Source organism: Muscardinus avellanarius (genome assembly GCF_963383645.1).
Source record: "Muscardinus avellanarius genome assembly, chromosome: 9".
NCBI classification, from domain to species: Eukaryota; Metazoa; Chordata; class Mammalia; order Rodentia; family Gliridae; genus Muscardinus; species Muscardinus avellanarius.
Window position 1 is genome coordinate 43,571,587 of NC_137795.1, and position 24,530 is coordinate 43,596,116.

The window sequence follows — 24,530 nt, forward strand, 5'->3', positions numbered from 1 at the left end:
ACTTAGCATAATACTCTATAGTTCCACCTATTTTCTTGCAAATGACATGATTCTGGGAAGACATAATTTTCTAAGCAAACTAAAAGCCCATGCAGCATGTGCCTCCATTGTCTCCAGCCTGAGGAAGATATGGGTAAGTGGGCCACAGGAGCATCACTGGGCCGTTCACTGCCCACCTGGACCACTTGCAGGGCTGGAGCAGAGTGATGCCTCTTATTATGGATGGCATCGTTATTCCTCTGCTTACAAAGGTCCCTGGGTTTGGGCATCACTTTACATTGATGAACTTTTAGAGTTGGGAAAATGACATGTTCAGTACTCTTCAAAAAATCAGGTCCCTCAGTGTGTTTCCTGGGAGCTCATTGGAAATGCCGGTTCTTGGGCTGGTTCCTGAATCAGAAGATAGAGTGGGAGGAGGCAGGGAAGCCATGTGTGTTTTGTGACCCTTAAAAGTGGTTCTGATGCAGGGACTCAGGCTAACAGAGCTTTCTGGAAGACAACTGAATTTTACCAAATGATATAGAAATCTGTTCTTAAAATGTAAACAACAGAAACCCTCAGGTACAACCTTATCTAAGTTCCTCCTATTCTCCTCATCTAAGAAACTGAAAGTAGTGTCTTTCTCATTATTTCCCTTGGATCTCACTAGGAATTCTACTAAAATAAGATCCCATGAAGAAATGGGTTTGGAATACAGCTGGGTCAAAACAGTGTGAAACAAAGTTTTCCCTGCAGAACTCTTCTGGTCTTCAGAATGCTGAAATGTGTTTTTAATCTTCAGTAGAGGACAGAGTCTCCCAAATTTACCTTGATCATGGAGTCCTTTCTCTGAGGAATATACGGAACCACTGGTGTAGAATCACAAAGTTATCCATAGCGTGCTTAAGCTGCTTCCCGATTCAGTATGAGAACGCCTTCCAAAAACCAAAACCTGCCTAAAGTGCTTGGAAGAAAATCAGTTTAGAGGGGGGGGGAAAGTTTTAACTTTGAAATCCCAAAGTTTGGTTGTGAAACGTAAGACACCATAGAAAGGTATATATTTTACAATCCTAAACGTTGAGGACCTGAAGTTCTAAACTTCAAGTTTTTTAATCGTTTTAAGTTACTGCCAAATACACAAAATAAACCCAAGACCATGACCACATTCTTTTTTCTTATATCCAGTGGAAATGTAATTGGGGAATGCTGGGCAAGAGAACACCAGACCCTCGAGGGTAGGGACACAGAATGTGATTCTAAAAATTAACATCTCTTGAGTGTTATAAATCAGATATTCTAATCACTTGAAAATTCAGTTATTTTTATCCTGAAGGCAATCCTATCAGGTAGGAAAAATTGTTACCCCCTTCACAGCTACGGAAGCCATGATTCAGTTTCCTAACTGCACAGGGTCCCATAACTTGATTGTAGGGGAAGCGAGATGTAGCCTCGTGTGTGTGTGTGTGTGTGTGTGTGTGTGTGTGTGTTAGTGTTACTGGAGATCTGGAGATTAAACCCAGGGTCATTATACCTCTGAGCTATACCCCCAGCCTTTTTTATTTTTAAATTATAAAATAGAATCTCACTAAGTTGCTTAGGGTCTCACTTAAATGCTGAGGCTGGCCTTGAACCTGTTATCATACTGTCTCATTCTCACAAGTACTGGGATCACAGGCACGAGCCGCTAGGCCCGGTCATAAAACTTGTGTTCTTAAGCATACTTCTCAAACTAGATTAATGTTGGCAAACTAGCAATCCCAGGCAGGATGTGGTGAGGATCAAATGAATGATACTGTTGTCACAACCACATCTCTGGAAGATGTTCCATTAAAAAGTCTGCCAGAGACAAATGGCAACTATTGACCCAGGAAGATTTTTCAAAAATTCTGGAAAAGGCCGGGTGTGGTGGCGCACGCTTGTAATCACTGCACTTGGGAGGCTGAGAAAGGAGGATCACACAGGTTCGAAGCCAGCCTCAGCTACTTAGTGAGGCTCTCAGCAACTTAGTGAGACCCTGTTTCCAAATTTAAAAAAAAAAAAAATAGGTCTGGGAGTATAGCCCAGAGGTAGGAAGCCTCTGGGTTCCACCCCCAGTACCACCAAAAAAAAAAAAAAAAAAAAAAAATTCTGAAAAAGTTTAAATCTGCTGTGCTTCCCCTCAGCTGACATTGAACTTTTTAGAAAGGTTATTTTCTTTTGGAGAGGTATAGAGGTATGTAAATGTTCCTTGTGTGCCTGTAAATAGGGTTAGGACTTCATTTGGCAAAGACTGTTCAACTCCACGTGCAAGTTAACTCTGTGCTCACCGCTGAGAATGGAAGCGTGGTTTAAGATGTGCCCCTGCCCTTAGAGTCCTCAATCCAGCTAGAGAAATAAGAGCAGATTTATTCCACACATTTTCGCAGGTCTTTTATAATTCAAACACTATACAAATCCTGTGAAACATCAGGTGTTGATATTAAAATAATTTGGAGCTAGGTGTGGTGACACATGCTTGTAATCCCAGTACTTGAGAGGCTGAGACAGGAGGATCGCAGGTTCTCAGACAGCCTCAGCTATTTTGTGAGGCCCTCCAATTTACTGAGATTCTGTTTAAAAAAAAAAAGAAAGAATTAAAAATAAAGCTGGGAGTGTAGCTTGGGGGTAGAATGCCCCTGAGTTTAATTCCCTGTACTGCAAACAAATAAAATAAAATAAAATTTGGTTACCTGAGAGTGGGGACTCAAAGCCAGGGTTCAACAGCATAGGTAGGCATTGTAATTCGTAATGCCACCCACAGCTCTTGGCCACACTGATTTCTCCTAGTACCAGTCTTGTCTTTACCCTCTACCACTCAGCTGTGCATAAGATGCAGGTTAGGACCGAATGCCTCCCAAGATCCTGTGGATTGTGTCTGCCATTTTATGAGGCTTTGCTGGTACTGTTAGAGTCATTATCACAGAGGCAGATACCCACGAGCGAGATTATATGTAAACTAGGTATTTTGAATTCCTGAGACTTTTTTCAGATTTAGTGTGTGTGTGGAGGGGGTACTGGAAGTTGAACTCAGGAATGTTTTACCTCCAGGCTACACTCCCAGCCTATTTTACTTTTTTATTTTGAAATAGGGTCTCATTAAGTTGCTGAGGGTTTCACTAAGTAGCTGAGGCTGACTTTGAAATTGTGATCTTCCGGTCTCAGCCTCCCAAGTACTGAGATTACAGGGATGTCATCTCAAGCTTCACACATGGCTTCAGATTTAGTTTTCCTTTGATCAAGTTTATCACCTTTTACCATGGAGTCCCAGCTCTGTTTTGTGGCCAGATAGGGTCAGTCGTGCTAAGCGCTGCCCTTTTGTGACGCGTCTACTGCCAGGTGTCTTTCATCATCGAGATGTAATCTGAATGGCCCGTACTGGCACAGTGCGAGGGAGACAGCGGGTGTACAGAGGTCAAGAGCTCAGATTCTGGAGTCACAGAATGCTGAATCAGAACCCTGACTTGGCCTTTTCTCTGAGACGTGGCCATCTCTCTCTACTACAGATTTTCCCCATCTGTGAAGTAGTGATATTGCAATTATCCCATAGTTGCCCGGAGGGTTAGGTGAATGATGTGGGTGAAACATTTCTACCCTGCCTAGTTCATTAAGTGCTAGCTGTTACTTTTCAAATCATTACTACTAAGATGGGCTGAGGTCACTTGTGCTGGAGGAAGCTCTGCGTCTCTACACGAGCAGATGGTAAACTGTCGTTGGTGGTCAACCCTTCCGGCTGTAGCAGCAACTGAAGATCCTAAATGCCAGACCTCATGACGGAGTAGATGAGCAGCATTGCCTTTCTCTTGCAGCCTGTGACTGTGACCCCAGGGGCATTGAGACACCACAGTGTGACCAGGCCACCGGCCAGTGCGTGTGCGTGGAGGGCGTTGAGGGCCCGCGCTGTGACAAGTGCACACGAGGGTACTCGGGGGTGTTCCCTGACTGCACGCCCTGCCACCAGTGCTTTGCCCTCTGGGACACCATCATCTCCGAGTTGACCAACAGGACGCACAAGTTCCTGGAGAAAGCCAAGGCCTTGAAAATCAGCGGCGTGATTGGACCGTACAAGGAGACCGTGGATTCGGTGGAGAAGAAAGTGAATGAGATCAGAGACATCCTGGCCCAAAGCCCAGCAGCGGAGCCACTGAAAAACATCGGCAACCTCTTTGAGGAAGCAGAGTAAGTAGCAAATGGGCTGGTGAAGTAACAGCTCACGGTCATCTTCAACTTCCAAACAGCAGAGGTTTGCTGGTCCGGTGCTTCTGTTAGGTTCATTAGGTAAAAACGGGTCCTGGGCCACCGTTTCCCAGAGTCCTGACTGCAAGCATTTGGGTGTGTGAACCTGGACACACCATTGGGAATCTGAGATTCTGGAGGCTATAGAATAGTGTGTTGCATGCTTTATTTGGTGTCTCTCTTTGCAAATAATGCTCTAAGGCAGCAGAATGGAAGGAACCCTGGATTTCAGACAGAGGCACATAATTGAGCCTCAGCTTTGCCGTGTGCATGGCTTGTGGACTTGGAGAACATACTTCATTCCTAAGCCTCTCTTTTTTTTCCCCTGTTGAAGAAGGGGGTGAGAATAACATTGACCTTACCTTATAGAGAAAAAATGGTAATGTAATTGCAAAAAAGTTGTAAATCTAAATTATTACCGTAAGTATTGCTGCTACTAGGAAAATTCCATCACCATAAGACTCCTTATTCCCAGGTTACTTTGCTGCTTAGCCATTGATCCACTAGACCAGTACTGCTTTCTTCCAAATGTAAAAACTTCTCTCAGAAAAGTCCTCTTCCCAGCCTTTCTCTGCATATCCACTTCTCTGAATAGTGTATATATATTTGCCAGTTAAAAGAGAGACATTGGCCAGGCGTGGTAGTGCACGCTTGTAATCCCTGCATTCGGGAGGCTGAGACAGGAGGATTGTGGTTTGCAGACAACCTCAGCTATTGGTGAGGCCCTTTGCAACTCAGTGAGACACTGTTTTGAAATAAAGAATAAAAAATAAGGCTGGGGTGTAACTCAAAAGGTAGAATGCCCCTGGGTTCCATCCCCAGTACTACAAAAAACAAAAACAAACAAATAAAACAGAGACAGTGGAGCTGAGATGCTAAACTTGAGGATTAATTTTGTACCTTTCTTTTATCCTTGTTCTTTCTGTTCACAAACATTCCAAATGCCATTGCCAAAAAGGGGGCCCCAAAAAAGAACCAGTAAGACATATCGGCTGGGGACAAAACAGAAAGGGCTGTGAAGCATTTGTTTCCCCAGGTGTTGTGGGTTTTACAGTACCCAGCAGGCTCACTCACCCTCTAGGCAGAAGCAGGAGCACTGATTCACAGCTAAGTCCTATTCATTGAGAAGGGGATTTTACGTTATGACACAGGTACAATGACTGTGTGTGTGTGTGTGTGTGTGTGTGTGTGTGTGTGTGTGTGTTGTGTGTGTGTACTTTAATCAGCATCTCTAAGAAGCCAAATGGACTGTTCATCTTACATGATGGATGAGAAGCAAGAAGAGAGCAGTTGACATCATTAACTCAAGTGTCTTGTCCTTCCTTAAGAGTCTAAATTTATTCTAACTGCCACCCAAGAGCACCTGGTTGACCAGAGAGTTAGCGCACGTCTGATGTGGAATAATGATGCATTTAATGAGGCATTTTACCTTATTGAGAAATGGGGCCTCCTTGTATACAGCAACCGCAAGTTTTGGTAGGCGGTGTTCTGATTGCAAGGCCATTTACAAAGTGATTCTTGGCCCTGGTTCTCTGCACCTTTGGGAAAACAAACATCTGGTGTCCTCGGAAAGCCTGCCATTCCAGAAGCAGCTTCATTTCTTGAGATAGATTGTAAGCATCTCAGGAAAACTAGCTTCAAGTTTTTTTCAACAAAATACCCAAGAATGTGTGCAAAGTGATCTTGCTTAAAAATATACAATGTTAGGGCTGGGGCTGGTTGGGGGTGGTGGTGGAGGCAAGTGTTTATCTAGCAGGTATGAGGCCTTGTGTTCAATCCCCTGCACTGAGCAAAGGAAAAAAGTTAGGTTTGATTTTTTTTTTAATTGTAATGTTTTTTGAGACCTGAGAAGAAATGAAAGCCTTTTCAGAGTCAACAGATTAACAGAGAAAAACCACAGAAAAAGAAAGTGTTATCTTCAAGAAAAAAGACATTGTGTCCATAAAGTCTAATTTAATCTGCCAAATCAGATGGACCCACTGGCTCTTTATTCTTTGAGCTGGGTCATTCATGGTATTTTCTCATAACTCCTCATTTCTCTAATGGCCCCACGTTTTTAGCACCTTTACATTTTCCCAGTTTTTTTGTTTTGTTTTGTTTTGTTATTTGTATTTATTTATTTATTTAGTGGTACTGGGGGTGGAACCCAGAGGCTTTCTACCTCCAGGCTATACTCCCAGACCTTTTTTATATTTTATTTGGAAACAGGGTCTCACTAAGTTGCTGGAAGCCTCACTGAGTAGCTGAGGCTGGCTTCGAACCCATGCGATCCTCCTGTCTCAGCCTCCCAAGCGTGGGGATTACAAGCGTGCACCACCACGCCCGGCTTGTTTTTTTAAAGTCAGAGTCTCACTGTGTTGCTGGCTCTGAATACCTGGTCTCAAAGGATCCTCTTGCCTCACCTCTTGATTAGCTGGGACTACAGGCACATGCTACCACACCTGGCTTTCATGTGTACTTTTTTATACAGACTATCATATCCCTAAGAAGATAATTATACTTAATTATATGCACCAGTAATTCCTAGAGGTAAAGTCTTCTCAAATGTTACCTTGTAATACACAGACAGCGTTCACTCTATACACAATAATAGACAAGTAGCTGCCATAAGTATAGCTCTGGAGATAGGAAGTTACAAAACACAGTCGGGTTTGGGTTACAAAAGAAAGATTATGAAAGCTACATGTTTCCTTCTCATAGCTGATCACCTTTTTTCTTATGAAAAATGAAAGGGTGGTTTGTTTGCTGGAAGGAGCCTCCTTTGACAGGAATTTGATTGAAGTGGGCAATGGATAAAAGCCACTTGGTTGGCTCCTGCGGTCTTCCTGATGGGCCGCTGGGCTTCCTCTCTATGTGTCGCATCTCGAAGGAGATCCCTGAGGTTCAGAGAAGAGCATTTCTGGCAGGTGGCTGGGAGACCTGATTCATTGGTATTGGGTTTGGAGCTGCTTATACACTCGGAGGTGGAGCCTGCGCTGGGCTGTGCTCATTTGCACAGCAGGGACTTTAAACCCCTCTATAGCCACCTGCCACAGCTCAGCTGAGTGTTCATCTGTGCGTTTCCTCAAAGTCTTTAAAGAAAGAAAAACTGTTAGACTCCATAGAACGTCCTCTAAGAATAAAATCAGTACTTGGAGATAGAATTTTACAAATTACTGAAGTCGCAGAGAGTAATGAATAGAGTATTAGAAAATGTAAAAATGAGACTTTACAATTTTCCTTTGATGTACATTACATAGGTAAGCTTGTTTTCCTTTTTACAGAAAACTAACCAAAGATGTTACAGAAAAGATGGCTCAGGTAGAAGCAAAATTATCAGACACAGCCTCACAAAGCAATAGCACAACCAGAGAACTGGACTCGCTGCAGGCGGAGGCTGAAAGCCTCGACAACACTGTGAAAGAACTTGCCGAACAACTGGAATTTATCAAAAACTCAGATATTCGGGGTAAGTTTTTAATATGCAAAACTGCAATCCTAGACGATATGTCTCACTGTCTAACTGATCCCTTAATGTAATATTTTTAGAGGAAACTTTTTTTCTAATAGTTTTTAAACTTCTTCTCATGGAGTCTTTGCCACAAATGGGAATTAAAGTCCCTGCTTTACAACTATGGGGCTTGTGGCAGAAGACGAGGAGACACAGCAAAGGCCCCACAGGGTGAGCGGCAATAGCTGTGTTAGAAGGGGACCCGTTTCCTAATTTTCTCCAGTTAGTGGTTTAACCCCTTGGCCTGTTCTTGGAAAGAAGCTCTTTGAATAGCAGAGACATTGATCTGGTAATTCTGTAAATACTTTCACAATTGTGAATGCTGCTTGGCCAGAAACTTTTTTTTTTTCCAAATCCCTCATTTACTGGTATCATAGGCCATAGAGGACCCTCCTCCAAAAACAAGTCGAATATGTTGAATCACACTATTTGTCCCATTTTATGCCTGACTATTTTTTTTAAACTGGATCACTAAACCCAAAATATCCCACATTGTTATCTGTAATACTATTCATGAGTGGACCTGAGGAGTTAAAGGACTGAGAGAGCCGGGCGTGGTGGCGCACGCTTGTAATCCCCGCGCTTGGGCGGCAGAGACAGGAGGATCGCGCGGGTTCGAAGCCAGCCTCAGCTACTTAGTGAGGCTCTCAGCAACTTAGTGAGACCCTGTTTCCAAATAAAATATAAAACAGGTCTGGGAGTATAGTCTGAAAGTAGAAAGCCTCTAGGTTCCACCCCCAGTACCACCAAAAAAAAAAAAAAAAAAAAAAAGAACTGAGAAAAGGAAAAATCATCTGGACATACACCAACTGTTTAGATAGAACTAGATGTTTGCCCATGTGTAGAAACAATGTGATTTGACTTCCTTCTTCATTTTTCACCCCAAAGTTTGGCATTCTGCAGATGAACATTGCTTGATGAGGAAACAGGGCGCAACAAAACTAAATGTGGACAATCTGATTCCTTGCCTTAGGTGCCTTGGACAGTATTTCCAAGTATTTCCAGATATCTCTCGATGCGGAGAGAAGAGTGAATGCCTCCACCACAGACCCCAACAGCACCGTGGAGCAGTCGGCTCTCACCCGGGACAGAGTAGAAGACTTGATGGTGGAGCAAGAGTCGCTGTTCAGGGAAAAACAAGAGGAACAGGCACGCCTTCTCGATGAACTAGCAGGCAAAATACAGAGTCTGGACCTTTCAGCTGCTGCTGAGATGGTAAGGTTTGGGGTTTGTCCTCACTTTGTGGTGCTCTAGGAGAAAAATAATGTAGGAGTGCAAACTCCCCAGTATATATACTGGGAATGGAACCCAGGGGCGTTCTACCTCTGAGCTAAACTCCCAGCCCTATTTTTTATTCTTTATTTTGAAACAGGGTGTCACTAAGTTGTGGAGGGCCTAAGTAGCTGAGGCTGGCCTTGAACCTGTGATCCTCATTTCTCAGCCTCCCAAGTACTAGGATTATAACTGTGCGCCAACACGCCCAGCTCTTGGCTACTTGACATGGAGCAGTTGAGGTCTCTGGGTCAGCGCGGGGTGTCCATGCCCAAGCCAGACCAGGAACAGCATGTGCTCTCCCAGCTTCCCTCTCTTCCAGCTGTGCCTCTGTGGTGCAGCCAAAGCATCATGACCACTTTCCTGTATTCTTTTATCAACTGAATGACATTTTACTGAAACTTGACCCATTTTATAATGTGGACATTTTCTTTTTTAACCTTGTTCTGACTTGAAATGCAAAATCCATCTCAGTGGAGGAACTCAGAATCACTCTGGGAAAAGACTTAAAAAAATTCAAAGACAGCAAAAGAATTTTTTCCATGCATATTAGCTAAAATGTTCCTTTGTTCCAGTAACTTTACCTGTGAAGCCTGAAACTGGCCTAGAAAGTAGATTAATTTCCTCGAAGCTTTTAAAAAGCAACTCTGGAGCCAAATGAAATTGAGTAGTGAGTTAAATGAAAATCAGGCAGAAGGCCAAGATGAAGCCAAACAGCCTGTATCTTAGTTCTACGTCCTTACTGTTTTTCAAGGAAGGATACTTGAACTTGGAGGATATTTTTTAGACTAAGACCTGTATCTCTTACCCCAGAACAGTAAGAGGAAGCTGCACTGGAGACTGAAAAGTTGAGACTCATTCCCACTTTGACTTAGCCACAGTCCCTCTCCTCCCATCCTTCTTTCTCTGAAATATACAAAAACATGCTCAGTTGTGTTGTAACCCATTCTACTGATGCATGTGAGGTTTGATATCACACCTTATGAAGCTTTTCAGCATGTAGTAAAAAAAGGGAGTATGTAGCTCTCCCATCACCATTCATTAATTGAAAAAAACGAGAATGGAGACCTAGATCAAAGCATAAATTGCAATTGCACCTAGCAGTACAGTTGTTACATATAGGCAGGATGCCCATTCTGTCCCTTTTCCTGCTTTACAAATTCACAGACACCATCTCTGTGAACTGCAGTGAGAAGCAGCTAAGATGCTAAAGTGTATTTGCTTTGTAAGAAAAGGCAAGTTGGGAGAGGTTCCTCTGGCCTTACAAGTGTGTGTCTTCTCTGGGAGGCTTTTCCACCTGGTAAGCTACTTAGGGATTAGCCAGTTTCACCAGGTTTGGGTTTTTTTGTTTTGTTTTGTGTTTTTGTCTTGTTTTTTGTCTTTGTTAATTATCCTGTGAGAATTTCTTCTGGTCTACACTGTCAGTTTCTCCAAAGGATGGAATTTTGTTCCCGTTTTCCAAGTACTTGCAGTCCTTTTACCTCTGTGACACTCAGCTGGAACCACGCTGTTTCCTAATGCTTGCTCCTGTTTGTTGAAGCAAAACAGATGCAGTGTGCTGCCAGGTTGTATTTACAAAGCGTCTCTTAAGTTTGGGGTTTCTCTTCCTGATTAGGACTCATATTCTTCTAGAGCATACAGGATAAACTTCATTTCCTAGAGTTTTTTTACGTAGTATAAGCCAAAAATCATTTAAGACTACTAGTTATTGAGATGGGATTATAATCTCTTAAAATTACTAGGCCAGAGTTGACTTATCTACTAAAAACGTTTACTTCTAAAAATCAGCTTTCCTCACGTGGGAGTGTTCTAGTGACCGCTTCTCGCTGTAGGAAATCTTTTGCTTCTTCAATATGAGTATTTTCCATAAAAGGGCGTGTTAAACACAGTCCTCTTTCCGCTCAGCCTTTCCATCACCAGCAAGCACACTTGTAGTGTCTCAATTTGTACTTGTATGCCGTAACCACGCAGTAATCTCTGAGAAGCTTCTGGTAGGAAGGTGGGGGTGGGTGGGTGGTGACTTGTAAGACCTCTTCCACTTTTGTTCAGTGTTCTTGCTTTCACATCTGGAATGCTCTCCCACTTTCCTTGCCCAAATCCCACTAGCCAACAGCTCCTCCCCATCTACAACTACTGCAGTTCTCAGCAGTCTGCTTTGCCTGCTTCTCTTTATATTTACTGCATCTGATCTATTCTTGGCTACAATATACTGGGAATGGAACCCAGGGGCGTTCTACCTCTGAGCTAAACTCCCAGCCCTATTTTTTATTCTTTATTTTGAAACAGGGTGTCACTAAGTTGTGGAGGGCCTAAGTAGCTGAGGCTAGCCTTGAACCTGTGATCCTCCTGTCTCAGCCTCCCAAGTACTAGGATTACAACTGTGCGCCAACATGCCCAGCTCTTGGCTACTTGACATGGAGCAAATGTCCTCCTAACTAGATGTGAAAGTTAATAAAAGGCTAGATAATGGGCCTTCGATATCACCATATTCACCAGACTAGTTAACATGTTGCTGGGCCCAAAAATGTTTTATAGTACCTTCCTTTCCTCCTTCCTTCCTTCCTTCCTTTCTCTTTCTTTTTGTGGTACTGGGGATGGAACCCAGGGGTTTTTCTACCTCTGGGCTATACTGCCAGACCTATTTTTTTATACTTTATTTGGAAACAGGGTCTCACTAAGTTGCTGAGAGCCTCACTAAGTAGCTGAGGCTGGCTTTGAACCTGTTCACTCCTCCTGTCTTGGCCTCCCAAGCACTGGCCTTACAAGCGTGCGCCACCATGCCCAGCTGTACCTTTGTATCTTAACCAACTGCTTAGGGAGAAAAGAAAAAAAAAAGAGGGGGCATTTTTTTGCCTCTTACACTTCAGCAAAATCCACCTTGATAAAGTTGACGTGGAATTCTAATGCACTGGGCAGGAGGTATGGAGAGGGTTTTATTGGGTGTGAGCGGTTTGCTGGCTGCTGAGCTCCTAGCTCCTCTTTGCTGAACGGTTTCTAAGCACCCTCGCTGAGGACCACCTGCATGTTCTCTGGGGCCACCCAGGCCCTGCGCAGCTGTTCTGCAGGAGACACTCTCTGAACCTTGCGCCTGATCTTGGCTTGTTGCAGACGTGTGGAACGCCTCCAGGGGCAGACTGTTCTGAGACTGAGTGTGGCGGCCCCAACTGCAGAACTGACGAAGGACAGAAGAAGTGTGGGGGGCCTGGCTGTGGCGGGCTGGTCACTGTCGCCCACAGTGCCTGGCAGAAGGCCATGGACTTTGACCGAGATGTCCTGAGTGCCCTGGCCGAGGTGGAACAGCTCTCCAAGACGGTAATTCAGTGGGCGCCTCAGCTTTTGTTACATTTGTTTGCGTTCAGTTGTACACTGGCGGATCTGAAAGGGAGATATCAATTCCAAATGCTAACTAAAATGAATAGACTTATTTTATTTTATTATTTTGTGTGTGTGTGTGTGTGTGATGCTGGCGATGAAATCCAAGGGCCTTCTACATCCAGGCTACAGACCTATTTTATATGTTATTTGGAAACGGGGTCACACTAAGTTGCCGAGAGCCTAAGTAGCTGAGGTTGGCTTCAAAACTGTACAATCATCCTGTTTCAGCCTCCCAAGTGCTGAGATTGCAAGCATGTGCTACCATGCCCAGCTAAAAGACTTATTTGAAAGTCAAGCATAAAAGTTCTTTTGTAGCCAAAGAAAAAATGAGGTTTTTATTTATTAAGTAATTTAAAAATTTGTTTTCTCCTACACTTTAAGAGTAGGAAGCTCAAATCTTAGATGGACAATAATTTGAGATAACCATGTTGTTTTATCAGGGTTATGAATATATCCTGCTGCACTACAAAAAATTCTACACTAAGCCACTGGGCATTTGTTGTCCTGAGGTGACATGTACTTTCACTGCAGTATTCATGTTGCTATCTGAGAAACACAAATAGAGAACATTTCATAGATCAGCGTGTGTTTGGGGATGAATTAAAAACTGGAACTGAAATGCTAGCATTATCTATATAAGAATATTACATATGAACTGGCATACCAAATACTTTCTACACAGAAATACAGTACTTTGTTAAATGGGAGAAATATTCATTTCGCAGAAACATGATTCCAAATGCTTTGTATTTCAACATCACTTTTAGGATCGTTTTGTAACCTGGTTAACTGATCTGCTTTTTCAAGAGCGGTGTTGTTTTATGGGTAATGTGGTCCTCACACTAGGTCTCTGAAGCAAAGCTGAGGGCAGACGAGGCCAAGCAAAACGCTCAGGATGTTCTGCTGAAAACAAATGCTACCAAAGAGAAAGTCGACAGGAGCAATGAGGATCTGAGGAATCTGATCAAGCAGATCCGAGACTTCTTAACCCGTAAGAATTGTATTCATTTCACTTTCACTTTTAGATATGTTTCTATAAAATTACTATTTGAGAGGTCATAATTCACATCTACATCTCAGATACAATCACTTTCTAGCAGGATATAAAGTTAACACTGGCAAGTAAGAAAAATGCCCTAACTTAAGAAATGTTTCCATTTCTTAAACATATGTATAGGTTTGTAAATAATCTCCAGTGTTATGCGGATACAGGCTTACCTGATGAGATAGTTAAGTAGCAGATTAAGAAGTCAAAACATTTATGTTGAGAAATCAATGTGGAATTCATGTTAGAGATTATATAAATGTTATTTGGGGTTATTAGTCCAAAATCTTTGTAATTCTCTTACAGGATATTACGACTATAATTAAACAGCTCTTCCACATAATGATATGTACAAATCTCTTAAATTTGCACATATCATTGCTGGTCACAGTTCAAATAAGAACAGTGTGGGCTGCAACCTATAGAAGATTCTCAACTGAATCAGAACTAATAAGAAAGGATTATCTCACATAATAAGTTCAAAAGTATGATAGCTTCATGGATCTAAGACCCATATGCTTTTCTTCTTTCTACTATGCCATTTTTAGCATGTCAGCTTCGTTCATGAGCTAGCCCCTTATGGTTACAGATGGCTGCCAAAATTTCAGACTTTACATAAAGATACCATATCTAAAAGAAGAGGACCCCCCCCCATTCCTTTGTTACATATTTTTAGAAGGAAAAAAACCTTCCCCAGAATTCTGTAGGCAGTCAATCCTGTAAATGTCAGAGGCCAGAAATGAGCCACATGTTCATGCATAAATGTCACTGGAAAAGGGAATGTGATAAGAACAACTGGCAAATTGGCAGACTAATAAGTATTTAGTGCCACACCGATCATTTTATCTGACCTTAAAGGCAGGTACCTGAAAAAAAAATTAATATTGTTAGCAAGGGCTAATAGAATTTTTAAGGATATTCTTTGGAAATATCCTGTGTAAGCTATCATTCAAATACATTTTCCTGTTTAAATCCTTTGGGCTCCATTTTCTTGTTCTTTGTCTACCTAAAAAGAAAACACACAGTTTAAGAATAAATAAGGAGCCAGGCATGGTGGTGCATGCTTATAATCCCAGGACTTGGGAGGCTGAGACAGGAGGATTTAAGTTGACTTCAAGTTTGAAGTCAAGCCTTAGGAACTTAGTGAGGCTCTCAGCAACTTAGTGTGAGACTCTATTTCCAAGTAAAAAATAAAATAGGTCTAGGAGTATAACCCAAAGGTAGAAGGCCCCTGGGTTCCATCCCCAGTACTATAAAAAAAAAAAAAAAAAAGAAGAAAAAAAAAAGGATCTAAAAAAAAAGCCGGGCGTGGTGGCGGACGCTTGTAATTCCAGCATTCGGGAGGCTGAGACCTGGGACCTGGAGGATCGTGGTTCGCGGACAGCCTCAGCTACTTAGTGAGTCCCGCTGCAACTCAGTGAGACCCGGTTTCAAAATAAAGAATAATAATAAAAAAAAAAGGATCTAAAAAATATATTTGAAGTTTAACCTCCTTGTGACTTTTGTTTTAACCACCTTTCACTTTTGACATTTGAAACTCCTTGGCTTTGTTGACAATACACTATCCTGGTTCTCCTGCTTCCTGATAGATTATTTACCTTTCTATAATTTCCTGAGTGTAAATAATTCATGAAAAATATCAACACATTATATCTGCATTTCCAATAGTTTCCTTTCAACCTCAGTTTTTACTTCAGCGACTGGAAGTATATGTAGCTCAGTGGTAGGGCCTAGCATATTCAAGGTCTTAAAGGGTTTAATCCCCAACACTGAAAAAATAATTTTTTTCATTGCCTTCAAGTCCCAGCTTTAAATGCTGGCCTCTGGTTTTCCACAATCTGAACTACTCATTATGCTAGACTTTCACTTAACGTTCTCTGCCCATACTGTCTTTCCATCCAGAAACCTCCTTTCAAATTCTATTACCCTTCAGAACCTGATCAGTCCCTCATGCTTTGTGAAGTCTTTCCTTACTACCCCAGCCTCCGTGGAGTCCGTACTACCAAGCCAACAGATTCTAGCAGGACTCATCATCTGCAGTTACTTTTTCATGTGTGTAAAGTGAAAGATGGAAGGGATGACTTTTCATCTCCTCACCCAGTTAAGTTTTAAACTTTTAAGCAGAGGAAGTGATCTCTTGGTGTGACCCCAGCCTCTACAGAGGGCTTACGTGGCTGAAGGACTGAAGTGTGATTTTTACTTCTTTACATTTCACAGAGGACAGTGCTGATCTGGACAGCATTGAAGCCGTTGCTAATGAGGTGTTGAAAATGGAAATGCCTAGCACCCCACAGCAGCTACAGAACCTAACGGAAGACATCCGTGAACGAGTTGAAAGCCTTTCTCAAGTAGAGGTTATTCTACAGCAGAGTGCTGCCGACATTGCCAAAGCTGAGATGTTGCTGGAAGAAGCCAAGAGAGCTAGGTATCAGAAGACAGTGGTGTGGAGGGATGGGTGTATTTGGCATCGCTAACATGGAGGACAAAAGGGTTTCTTTAACCAATGAAATCTTTGAGAATGACCTGTGAATCTCTCTGGGTAATTTCATGAAGGCTTTCCTTTAAAATAAATGTTCGTTTTTTAGCTGAGAGTGGTGGTACTCGGCAGGCTGTGACAAGAGGATCGAGGGTTTGAAGGCAGCCTCAACAGCTTAGTGAGGTTGTCAGCAAAATAGCAAGACCCTGTTTCTAATAAAAATAAAATAGGGCTGGGGTGTAGCTTGAAGATAGACTACCCCTGGGTTCAATCCCTAGTACCACAAAAAGGAAATGTTCTTTTCTAAAAGGAAATGCTTTTTCCAATGTTAACAAACAGTACACTTCATTATTTTACTCAGCAAAAGCGCAACAGATGTTAAAATCACTGCAGACATGGTGAAGGAAGCTCTGGAAGAAGCAGAAAAGGCCCAGATTGCAGCAGAGAAAGCAATTAAACAAGCAGATGAAGACATCCAAGGAACTCAGAACCTGCTAACTTCGGTAAGACGTTGCAGTCAAGGCTGTGGGAAAAAAACACCCACTTTTTATCAGAAAAGAAAATGCATTTGATATTTGTCTATGAACAAGAATTCTTACAACAGTAAAAATGATTCCTTTAAATAAGCCTGAACTACGTTTCTTAGCACATGCTAAAACTGAGTGAAGATATTTTCAGGGGAGGAGAATGACTCTGAAGACAATAGACTATTAGCCCCCTTCCCTTTTCCCCCCTTTCATAAACCTAAGAAAGATAAAAATTATACTTTCAAAATATATCACAGGCTCTGTTCAGTAGTATGAAGCATAGTATTAAATTTCAAAATCCAATTTAGGACATTGTTCTGCTGACATCAAGCAGCCAAAGCCAACACACATGGTTCTAAGACCAATGTCTCGAAATGTTGGGTGGTTATTCACACACAAAAAACTGTTCTATAGTTCTGAATATCATTGGAAAGCAGCAAGAGTTAAAGCATCTATTTCCACCGCCCAATTCTAGAGTAACTTAATAGAGATCTCACAGCTAGATATGTTCTATTCAAAATGCATGGAAAACTTAATTACTTTTCTTTATGAACAAAATACCAAGGGGACTACCAAACATTAAAGGTATTTACTAAGAAAAGAATTTCATATAGACTTAGTGCCTTATTCTACAAATCCTCTTAATCTCTTAAAAGAAGTAAACATAATTCACAACTAATTTTTTCTCTGAATTTTAGGAAGGTTTTTATTGTTGTTGATTTTAATGGACAAAGAAAACTGACAACTCACCCAATTCCTGGAAATATCTTCACCATATGCTTTGGGATATGGGATGCTCCCAATCCTTAGCCCTGTCAGCCTTCTCAGGCCACCACTCTTCTGCTTAAAACTTAGGAAGTGCTTTTCAACAGGCTTTGGCTACCTTGAGTTGACACAAACCTGTCTTCTCCTATTATCTTGCTCTCAGTGAAGTGAAACTTGTTACTTTTTAAATTCTGAGGCATATAAGGCCCCTTATTCTTCAGACTGTTTGTTCAGGAAAATACTTGGAAAGATTGTTTTCCCACCAGACTATTCTGTAATTTTGATTTTTCTATCTGCAAGTTGTTTAAATTTCTTAGCTGTACTACTAGCATTCTAATGAAATCTATTTCCGTGGCATTAAAAAAAAATCAGTTTTGAAAGCAAATTATAAAATATTAAAGGTGAAATATTTGGTTTGATGGTGGATCTGGGGTACAAAGTATTTCAGGTTAGTAGCAATAAAAAGCAAATAGAACCATGCTAGCAATAGTTTTGAGAAACTATTCACTTTTGTCTAAGAATTGTAATTACTTTTAAATAATTTTTCCTAATTACTGGGTGAGCTTTATGAGGTTGAAAATCGTTTGGTTTGAAATATTTACAAATTTTAGCATGTATCTATACTGATACTAGTTTCTTTTCTTTTTTTTTTTTTTTTTTTTTGTGGTACTGGGGATGGAACCCAGGGGCTTTTCTACCTACATCTGGGATACACTCCCAGACCTATTTTATATTTTTATTTGGAAACAGGGTCTCACTAAGGTGCTGAGAGCCTCACTAAGGAGCTACGGCTGGCTTTGAACCTGCGCGATCCTCCTGTCTCAGCCTCCCAAGTACTGGGATTACAAGTATGCACCACCCGCCCAGCAATACTAGTTTCATTAAGGTAGTTTTGTTGTTAGGCGTGGTGGTGCACACCTCTAATTCCAGTACTTAGGAGGAAACTGAGACAAGAGGATTGTAGATTTGAGGCCAGACTCAGCAACTTAACTAAAAATTAAAAGCAGCTTAAAATAAAAAGGCCTGAGGCTGTAGGTTGGAGGCTGAATGCCCATGGGTCAATCCTTAGTACAGAAAGAAAGAAAGAAAGAAAGAAAGAAAGAAAGAAAGAAAGAAAGAAAGAAAGGAAGGAAGGAAGGAAAGAGTTCTATAGTAGACCTACAAAATACTGTATTATCAGTGAAACTGATATATTCTGACATGGACCATATGGCTGTCTAGTTTGATTAGCTTTAGAAACAATGTTTATTGATTCTCTTTTAAGAGGTTAAATATATCTTGGCCAAAATTTAGAAGCTGCTGTGAACATCATTTTCAACTTGTGTAAATATATGAAAGATAAAAAAAAGAGGTTAAATATAGGCTCTTAACCTTTTGCACAGATATTTTCCCCTAAATTACTCAATATTTATAGCTTTTTCACAATCCTATAGAAACTTCAGAGTTTAAGAACATTAGGTGAAACTTCCACTGCTAGAACAGAAAAAGATGACTGGAAGTCACAATTTTCCCATCCACATCGATTTGGAAATTTATGTGGAAATCCCTTCTTACAGCTGCTTATTTGTGAATATTCTTCAGCTAAAGTTTGCAGGTATCCCTAAAATGCTTTCTGAACACATCAAGTTGCCTGGTGCTGGTTTTTTTTTTTTTTTTTTTTTTTTTTTTTTCAGTACTGGGGATGGAACCTAGGAGCATTCTACCTCCAAGCTACACCCCCCAGCCCTATTTTTTTATTCTTTATTTTGAAACAAGGTCTCACTGAGTTACAAAGGGCCTTATTAAGTAGCTGAGGCTGTCATGATCCTCCTGTCTCAGTCTCCCAAATGCTGGGATTACAAGTGTGCCATCACCAGCTCCTACTGCTGGTTTTTAATGTCAAGTAAGGAAAAATTTTATACTAATCTCATCATTAGAAGTACCAAAAAAAAAAAAATAAGGTGAAAGAATATATAAGATGTAACAAGAACTCCAGTTGGGTACATCATTTTAATTCTACTGTACTGAAACTGTATTTTCTTTTTAATTACTTCTTTGCATCTAGGACAGCACAGTAGCCTTTTAGGTTTTCCAGTAAACTTATATTTGTTGTACTTCCTACCACTTTTTTTTGTATTGGTGCATTGTATTCATACATCTTAATGGGGTACAAGATGGTAGAGGCATACATGCACACATCACTCATTAAGCTCTTCCCCAATTCCGACTCCATTCCCTTTACCCTCCCTTCCTTTCTCATGTTTGGCTTAGTGAATGACTTTGATGCTTGTGAATGTATATCATGCACATTAGGGAATTTCTCTCTTCCTACCATTTCTTAAAACTAACAGCTTGCTGAATTTCAAAATTTTACTTCCAGATTGAGTCCGAAACAGCAGCTTCTGAGGAAACATTGTTCAATGCCTCCCAGCGCATCAGCGAGCTAGAAAGGAATGTGGAAGAGCTTAAGAGGAAAGCTGCCCAGAATTCTGGGGAGGCAGAGTACATTGAGAAAGTGGTCTACACTGTAAAACAAAGTGCAGATGATGTTAAGAAGGTACGTAAACCTTTGCAGCTTCAGAGCTAAGTAGACAATGGTGCAACCAGTCTTCTCCTTCCTTAGATTGGAATAAGGAATAAGGCTAAATGTGGCTACTCAACTCCAGATGACCTATTTTTGAAATAGGTCTTTAAAGATGCAGATAGAAAAGAATGGGAGTACATACAGAAAAATCAAATAAGCATAAATTAGGCCCTCAAATCCCAACCTGGACAAAAGTTGAAAAGAATGAAATTAACATACTGGTAGAGGTCTTACAAGCATACTGAACTTGCATTTCTGTATTGTATTTCAATTAGAAATTGACACACGGTAATTACTAGGCCATTTGAGAATACCTTAAGAGCAGATGAACAAAGCCTAGATTTCATTACAGAGAAATTAGCAGGAAATCAAATCTTAACCTTTTCAGGCTTGAGTTTAACTATCTTTGCCTCTCATTAGAAAGTACCATATTTTGCAGAGAAAATCTCACACAAGCCAAATTTTTAGCTAGAAGCTAAGTAATACTTCAAACATGCATATGGTTTCTAATTTGTGTGGACAATGTTTATCTCCAAAGATACCTCTTCAGGAAAGAAATAAAAGTATTTTCCCTACACCTCTGGCTTAGGAGAAGAACTAAACAATGAGAAAAGCCCAACTGTCTTTTCTGCTGTAGTTTCCTGCAGTTCTGAAGGCATAAAACTCCCAAGTACTCTGCTTATGGAGCATATTAAGTAAAAATGACCATTTACTACAGGAAAGAACAAAATCCCTTGAATTCTCTCAACCTACTTTTTGCATATGCTACAATCTCACCCGTCCTTCTAATCTGCCCTTTTTTCTGATTTCCTGATGTTAAGACTCCACAAACACTCTATTAGTCAAATTCCAGATGGTTCCCCATTTCTTCAGAATGGGCTTTCTTCGCTGTATAATCATCTTTATAAAGTTCTCTATACAGTCATGCTATAGAATAGAATGAGAATAGAATTTTCTATAGAATAGAATGAGAACTAAGCCCCAGGGACTTGCTGCAACTCTAAAATTTCTTTAAAGTATTTTGGCCGGGCGTGGTGGCGCACACTTGTAATCCCCACGCTTGGGAGGCTGAGAAAGGAGGATCACGCAGGTTCGAAGCCAGCCTCAGGTACTTAGTGAGGCTCTCAGCAACTTAGTGAGACCCTGTTTCCAAATAAAATATAAAATGCGTCTGGGAGTATAGCCTGGAGGTAGAAAGCCTCTGGGTTCCACCCCTAGTACCACAAAAAAATAAAAATAAAAAAATAAAGTGTTTTGAAAAGTCATAACTTACTGTGAAGCCTGAATGCCCTTGATCCAGAATGCTTGCCTTGTAAGTCAGTGTGTTTGTGATCCAAGCTTGCCACAAATGCCACTATGACTCTTAGATGTAATCACTGACAATAACATTATCACCTCTTTGTGCCTAATGTGGAACTACAGACTCTGGACAGTGAACTTGATGAAAAGTACAAGAATGTAGAAAATTTAATTGCCAAAAAAACCGAAGAGTCAGCTGATGCCAGAAGGAAAGCCGAAATGCTACAAAATGAAGCAAAAACACTTCTGGCTCAAGCAAACAGCAAGCTGCAGCTACTGAAAGGTAGGTCCTTTCACGTGGGTTCATGGTTTTATAATGTAATTCTGTGTGTGTTTGGGAGGGGGGTGCTGGGGACTGAACCAGAGGCAATCTACCTCCAAGCTACACTCCCAGCCCTGTTTTGTTTATCTGGAAATAGGTTCTGAGGCTGGCTTCACACCTGCAATCCACCTGCCTCAGCCTATGGTGCCACCATACCTCACTTTATAATGTAATTTTAAATTAAGGCATCCACAGTTTTTCTTCCAAAGGTGAAATCAATTCACTTTGTGTTATGTATTTGAAGAAAGCCTTACAAGCAAAGATCAGATTAGATTTTCAGATCATCAGGGTATAAATTGTTCAGATTTAACTTTTTCTTTTTTATCTTCCACAGATTTAGAAAGAAAATATGAGGACAACCAAAAATATTTAGAAGATAAAGCTCAAGAATTAGTGAGACTGGAAGGGGAAGTCCGTTCACTCCTTAAGGACATAAGCCAGAAAGTTGCTGTTTATAGCACCTGCTTGTAACAAAGGAGAAAGGGCTATAACTATAAAATAGCTGATGTGACCAAAGTAAAATAGCCACATTTTAAAAACTGGCCTAATGATCTTCAAAATAAAACTCGTTACCTATTTAATGTTTTTAATCACTACACTTTGTATGGAGTTAAATAAAAGACAGTGCTTTTGTATAAATGTTTAGTTTTAATTCTTTAGTTGATACTTCAACTGACTTAGTTATGAATCCTCTTAACAAAGGATGTTATCGTCACTGTAAAAGCAGATTTATAGCCGGCATGGTGGCGCACGCTTGTAATCCCCGCGCTTGGGAGGCAGAGACAGGTTCGAAGCCAGCCGCACGCGCTGGCTTAGGAGACCCTGTTTCCAAATAAAAAATGTAAAAATAGGTCTGGGAGTGTAGCCCAGAGGTAGAAGGGCTTCCAGGAAACCCAGTACCACCCCCCCCCCAAAAAAAGCAGATTTATATAAGTATACTGGCTCCCTAAAGATCCTAACTTCTAGTTGTTTATAGACACACTACGTCAACATCTTCCAAAAATCTATACCTAAAATTCACCTCCCAGTGGGGCTCCCAGGTCCAAGTTAAGGAAGAAGGATTTAGCCTGAGCTACCTTTACTATTTTAATGACTACTTAGCTGCTCCAATCTCAAATTCCTGTAAGTATTCTGTGCTCTAGGAATGTGAACAAAAAGCAAACATTTCTTGAAAGTCAGGAGAGTGAATAGGTGACTTTTCAGTTTTACCATGATCAGGAGACTTGCTGAGCAGTGCTGCTACAGTATATAATTGATGCTCTTAATTTCTCAGCTAACACTTGCATTTTATGTAATCTTACAACTGAAGATTCTCTTCTACAGTCTAGGGGAGGCCAAAACAAGTCCATTAACACTTAAGTCACTTAGTCCACAGCATGGACAAAATGGCAACAACATAAGCGCCAAGCCTAAGTCAGCTCTGTAGCTCGACTAACTAGATAAAAAGCCTAGCCCTGTTTTTTTCCCACATTCTTGCTAAACCAAGACTATTCTGTGGGCCACTTAACTACCCACATATCCAACACAATTGCATTTAAAGTTGGCCTAGATAAAAAGTTATGTGTACAGCTGTAAATTACACAATAAGCCAACATACCTCTGATCCAAGCCAAGTAGTTTTCACTTTAATGAATCCTAAAATCTAACAGAATGGTTAATACCTTAACATTGACTACACCATCTTTACTCCTCATGCCTTTGCAGTTAATACAAAAGATCTATCTCACTTTGCAATTCCTATTTTGAATCAGCTCAGTGAACTGGATGGTAACCTTAAGCTCACTCTCACAGAATCAAGAATATTGAAAGCTTAGGTATGTAAGAGCAAGAGGAAATTTAAAGCTTTATTTCTGCCAGGTGTGGTGGCGCATGCTTGTAATCCCTGCCTTGGGAGGCGGAAACAAGAGGATCGCGCTGGTTCAAAGCCAGCCTTGCTGGCTTAAGAGACCCTATTTCCAAATAAAAATATAAAATAGGTCTGGGAGTGTAGCCTGGAGGTAGAAGGGTTTCCGGGAATCCCAGTACCACTAAAAAAAAAAAAGAAAAAGAAAAAAGAAAAAGAAAAAAAATACCTGAGGCTATCATGATCCTCTGGTCTCAGCCTCCCATAATGCTAGGATTACAAGTGTGTGCCACCACGCCTGGCTCAAAAAACCAGGTTTGATTGATATTAAAGAATAAGGACAGTCTGGGACAACTACAACAGCTGGAAATATGAAGACATCTCAAAAGAGGAACAGAAAGAGGAGCCCCTAAATTCGGCAGCTATTCTACCTAATCTCTAGCCACCGCTTAAACTATGTGTACTATGGAGACTTCAAGTAGGACAAGTAAAGCTAAAACAACAGTGAAAATTCAGAAGCTCCCTACCACCCCTCCAAAAGACAGTTTGTAATTCAGCCAGTTTAATGATTTTAAAAAAGAAAAAAAGGTGTTTGTTTGTTTTTTCTTCAGTATTTTTCAGGGGATATGAGAATCCAGTCTTTACAATGTATCAGTCATGACAATGATACAATCCCTAAGACCACTGTACAGAAAAGGAAATTATGACCCATATATAATATAAACTTGAAGCTGGGCGTGGTGGTGGCACACACTTGTAATCCCCGCGCTTGGAAGGCTGAGACAGGAGGATCGCACAGGTTCAAAGCCAGCCTCAGCTACTTAGTGAGGCTCTCAGCAACTTAGTGAGACCCTGTTTCCAAATAAAAGTATAAAATAGGTCTGAGAGTATAGACCAGAGGTAGAAAAGCCCCTGGGTTCCACCCCCAGTACCACAATAAATAAATAAATAATATAAACTTGAGTAATAAACTTTTCCTTTTATCCATGATTAGTATGTTATTCCATACAGATTATATTCTCCAAACTTTTTTTTTTTTGGTGGTACTGGGGTTCCTGGAAGCCCTTCTACCTCCGGGCTACACTCCCAGACCTATTTTATATTTCTGAAACAGGGTCTCTTACGCCAGCGCGGCTGGCTTCGAACCTGCGCGATCCTCCTGTCTCCGCCTCCCAAGCGCGGGGATTACAAGCGTGCGCCACCACGCCCGGCCAAGACTATAACCTTTAAATTGTACTCAAATGAATATCTAGTTTGCATATTTCTAGCACTTTAAATTTTTGTCTCTTTTTGGAAATCTATGAGATCTATACCAAATTTGAA

At 41.0% G+C, this 24,530-nt stretch overlaps 1 protein-coding gene across 1 annotated transcript in view; it reads left to right on the top strand.

Annotated features, from left to right (window-relative positions):
• LAMB1 (laminin subunit beta 1) overlaps positions 1–21,835 on the top strand; it is a gene marked incomplete at both ends in the record, with an annotated part of 87,423 nt that extends 65,588 nt beyond the window's left edge. The window contains 10 exons of the mRNA XM_080700858.1: positions 3,804–4,173; positions 7,494–7,678; positions 8,694–8,935; positions 12,101–12,304; positions 13,214–13,358; positions 15,630–15,837; positions 16,250–16,391; positions 19,540–19,716; positions 21,166–21,325; positions 21,699–21,835. Of these exons, the coding sequence (XP_080556984.1) occupies positions 3,804–4,173; positions 7,494–7,678; positions 8,694–8,935; positions 12,101–12,304; positions 13,214–13,358; positions 15,630–15,837; positions 16,250–16,391; positions 19,540–19,716; positions 21,166–21,325; positions 21,699–21,835 (1,970 nt within the window). The remainder of the gene's footprint in view (positions 1–3,803; positions 4,174–7,493; positions 7,679–8,693; positions 8,936–12,100; positions 12,305–13,213; positions 13,359–15,629; positions 15,838–16,249; positions 16,392–19,539; positions 19,717–21,165; positions 21,326–21,698) is intronic.
• Positions 21,836–24,530: the final 2,695 nt, after the last annotated feature.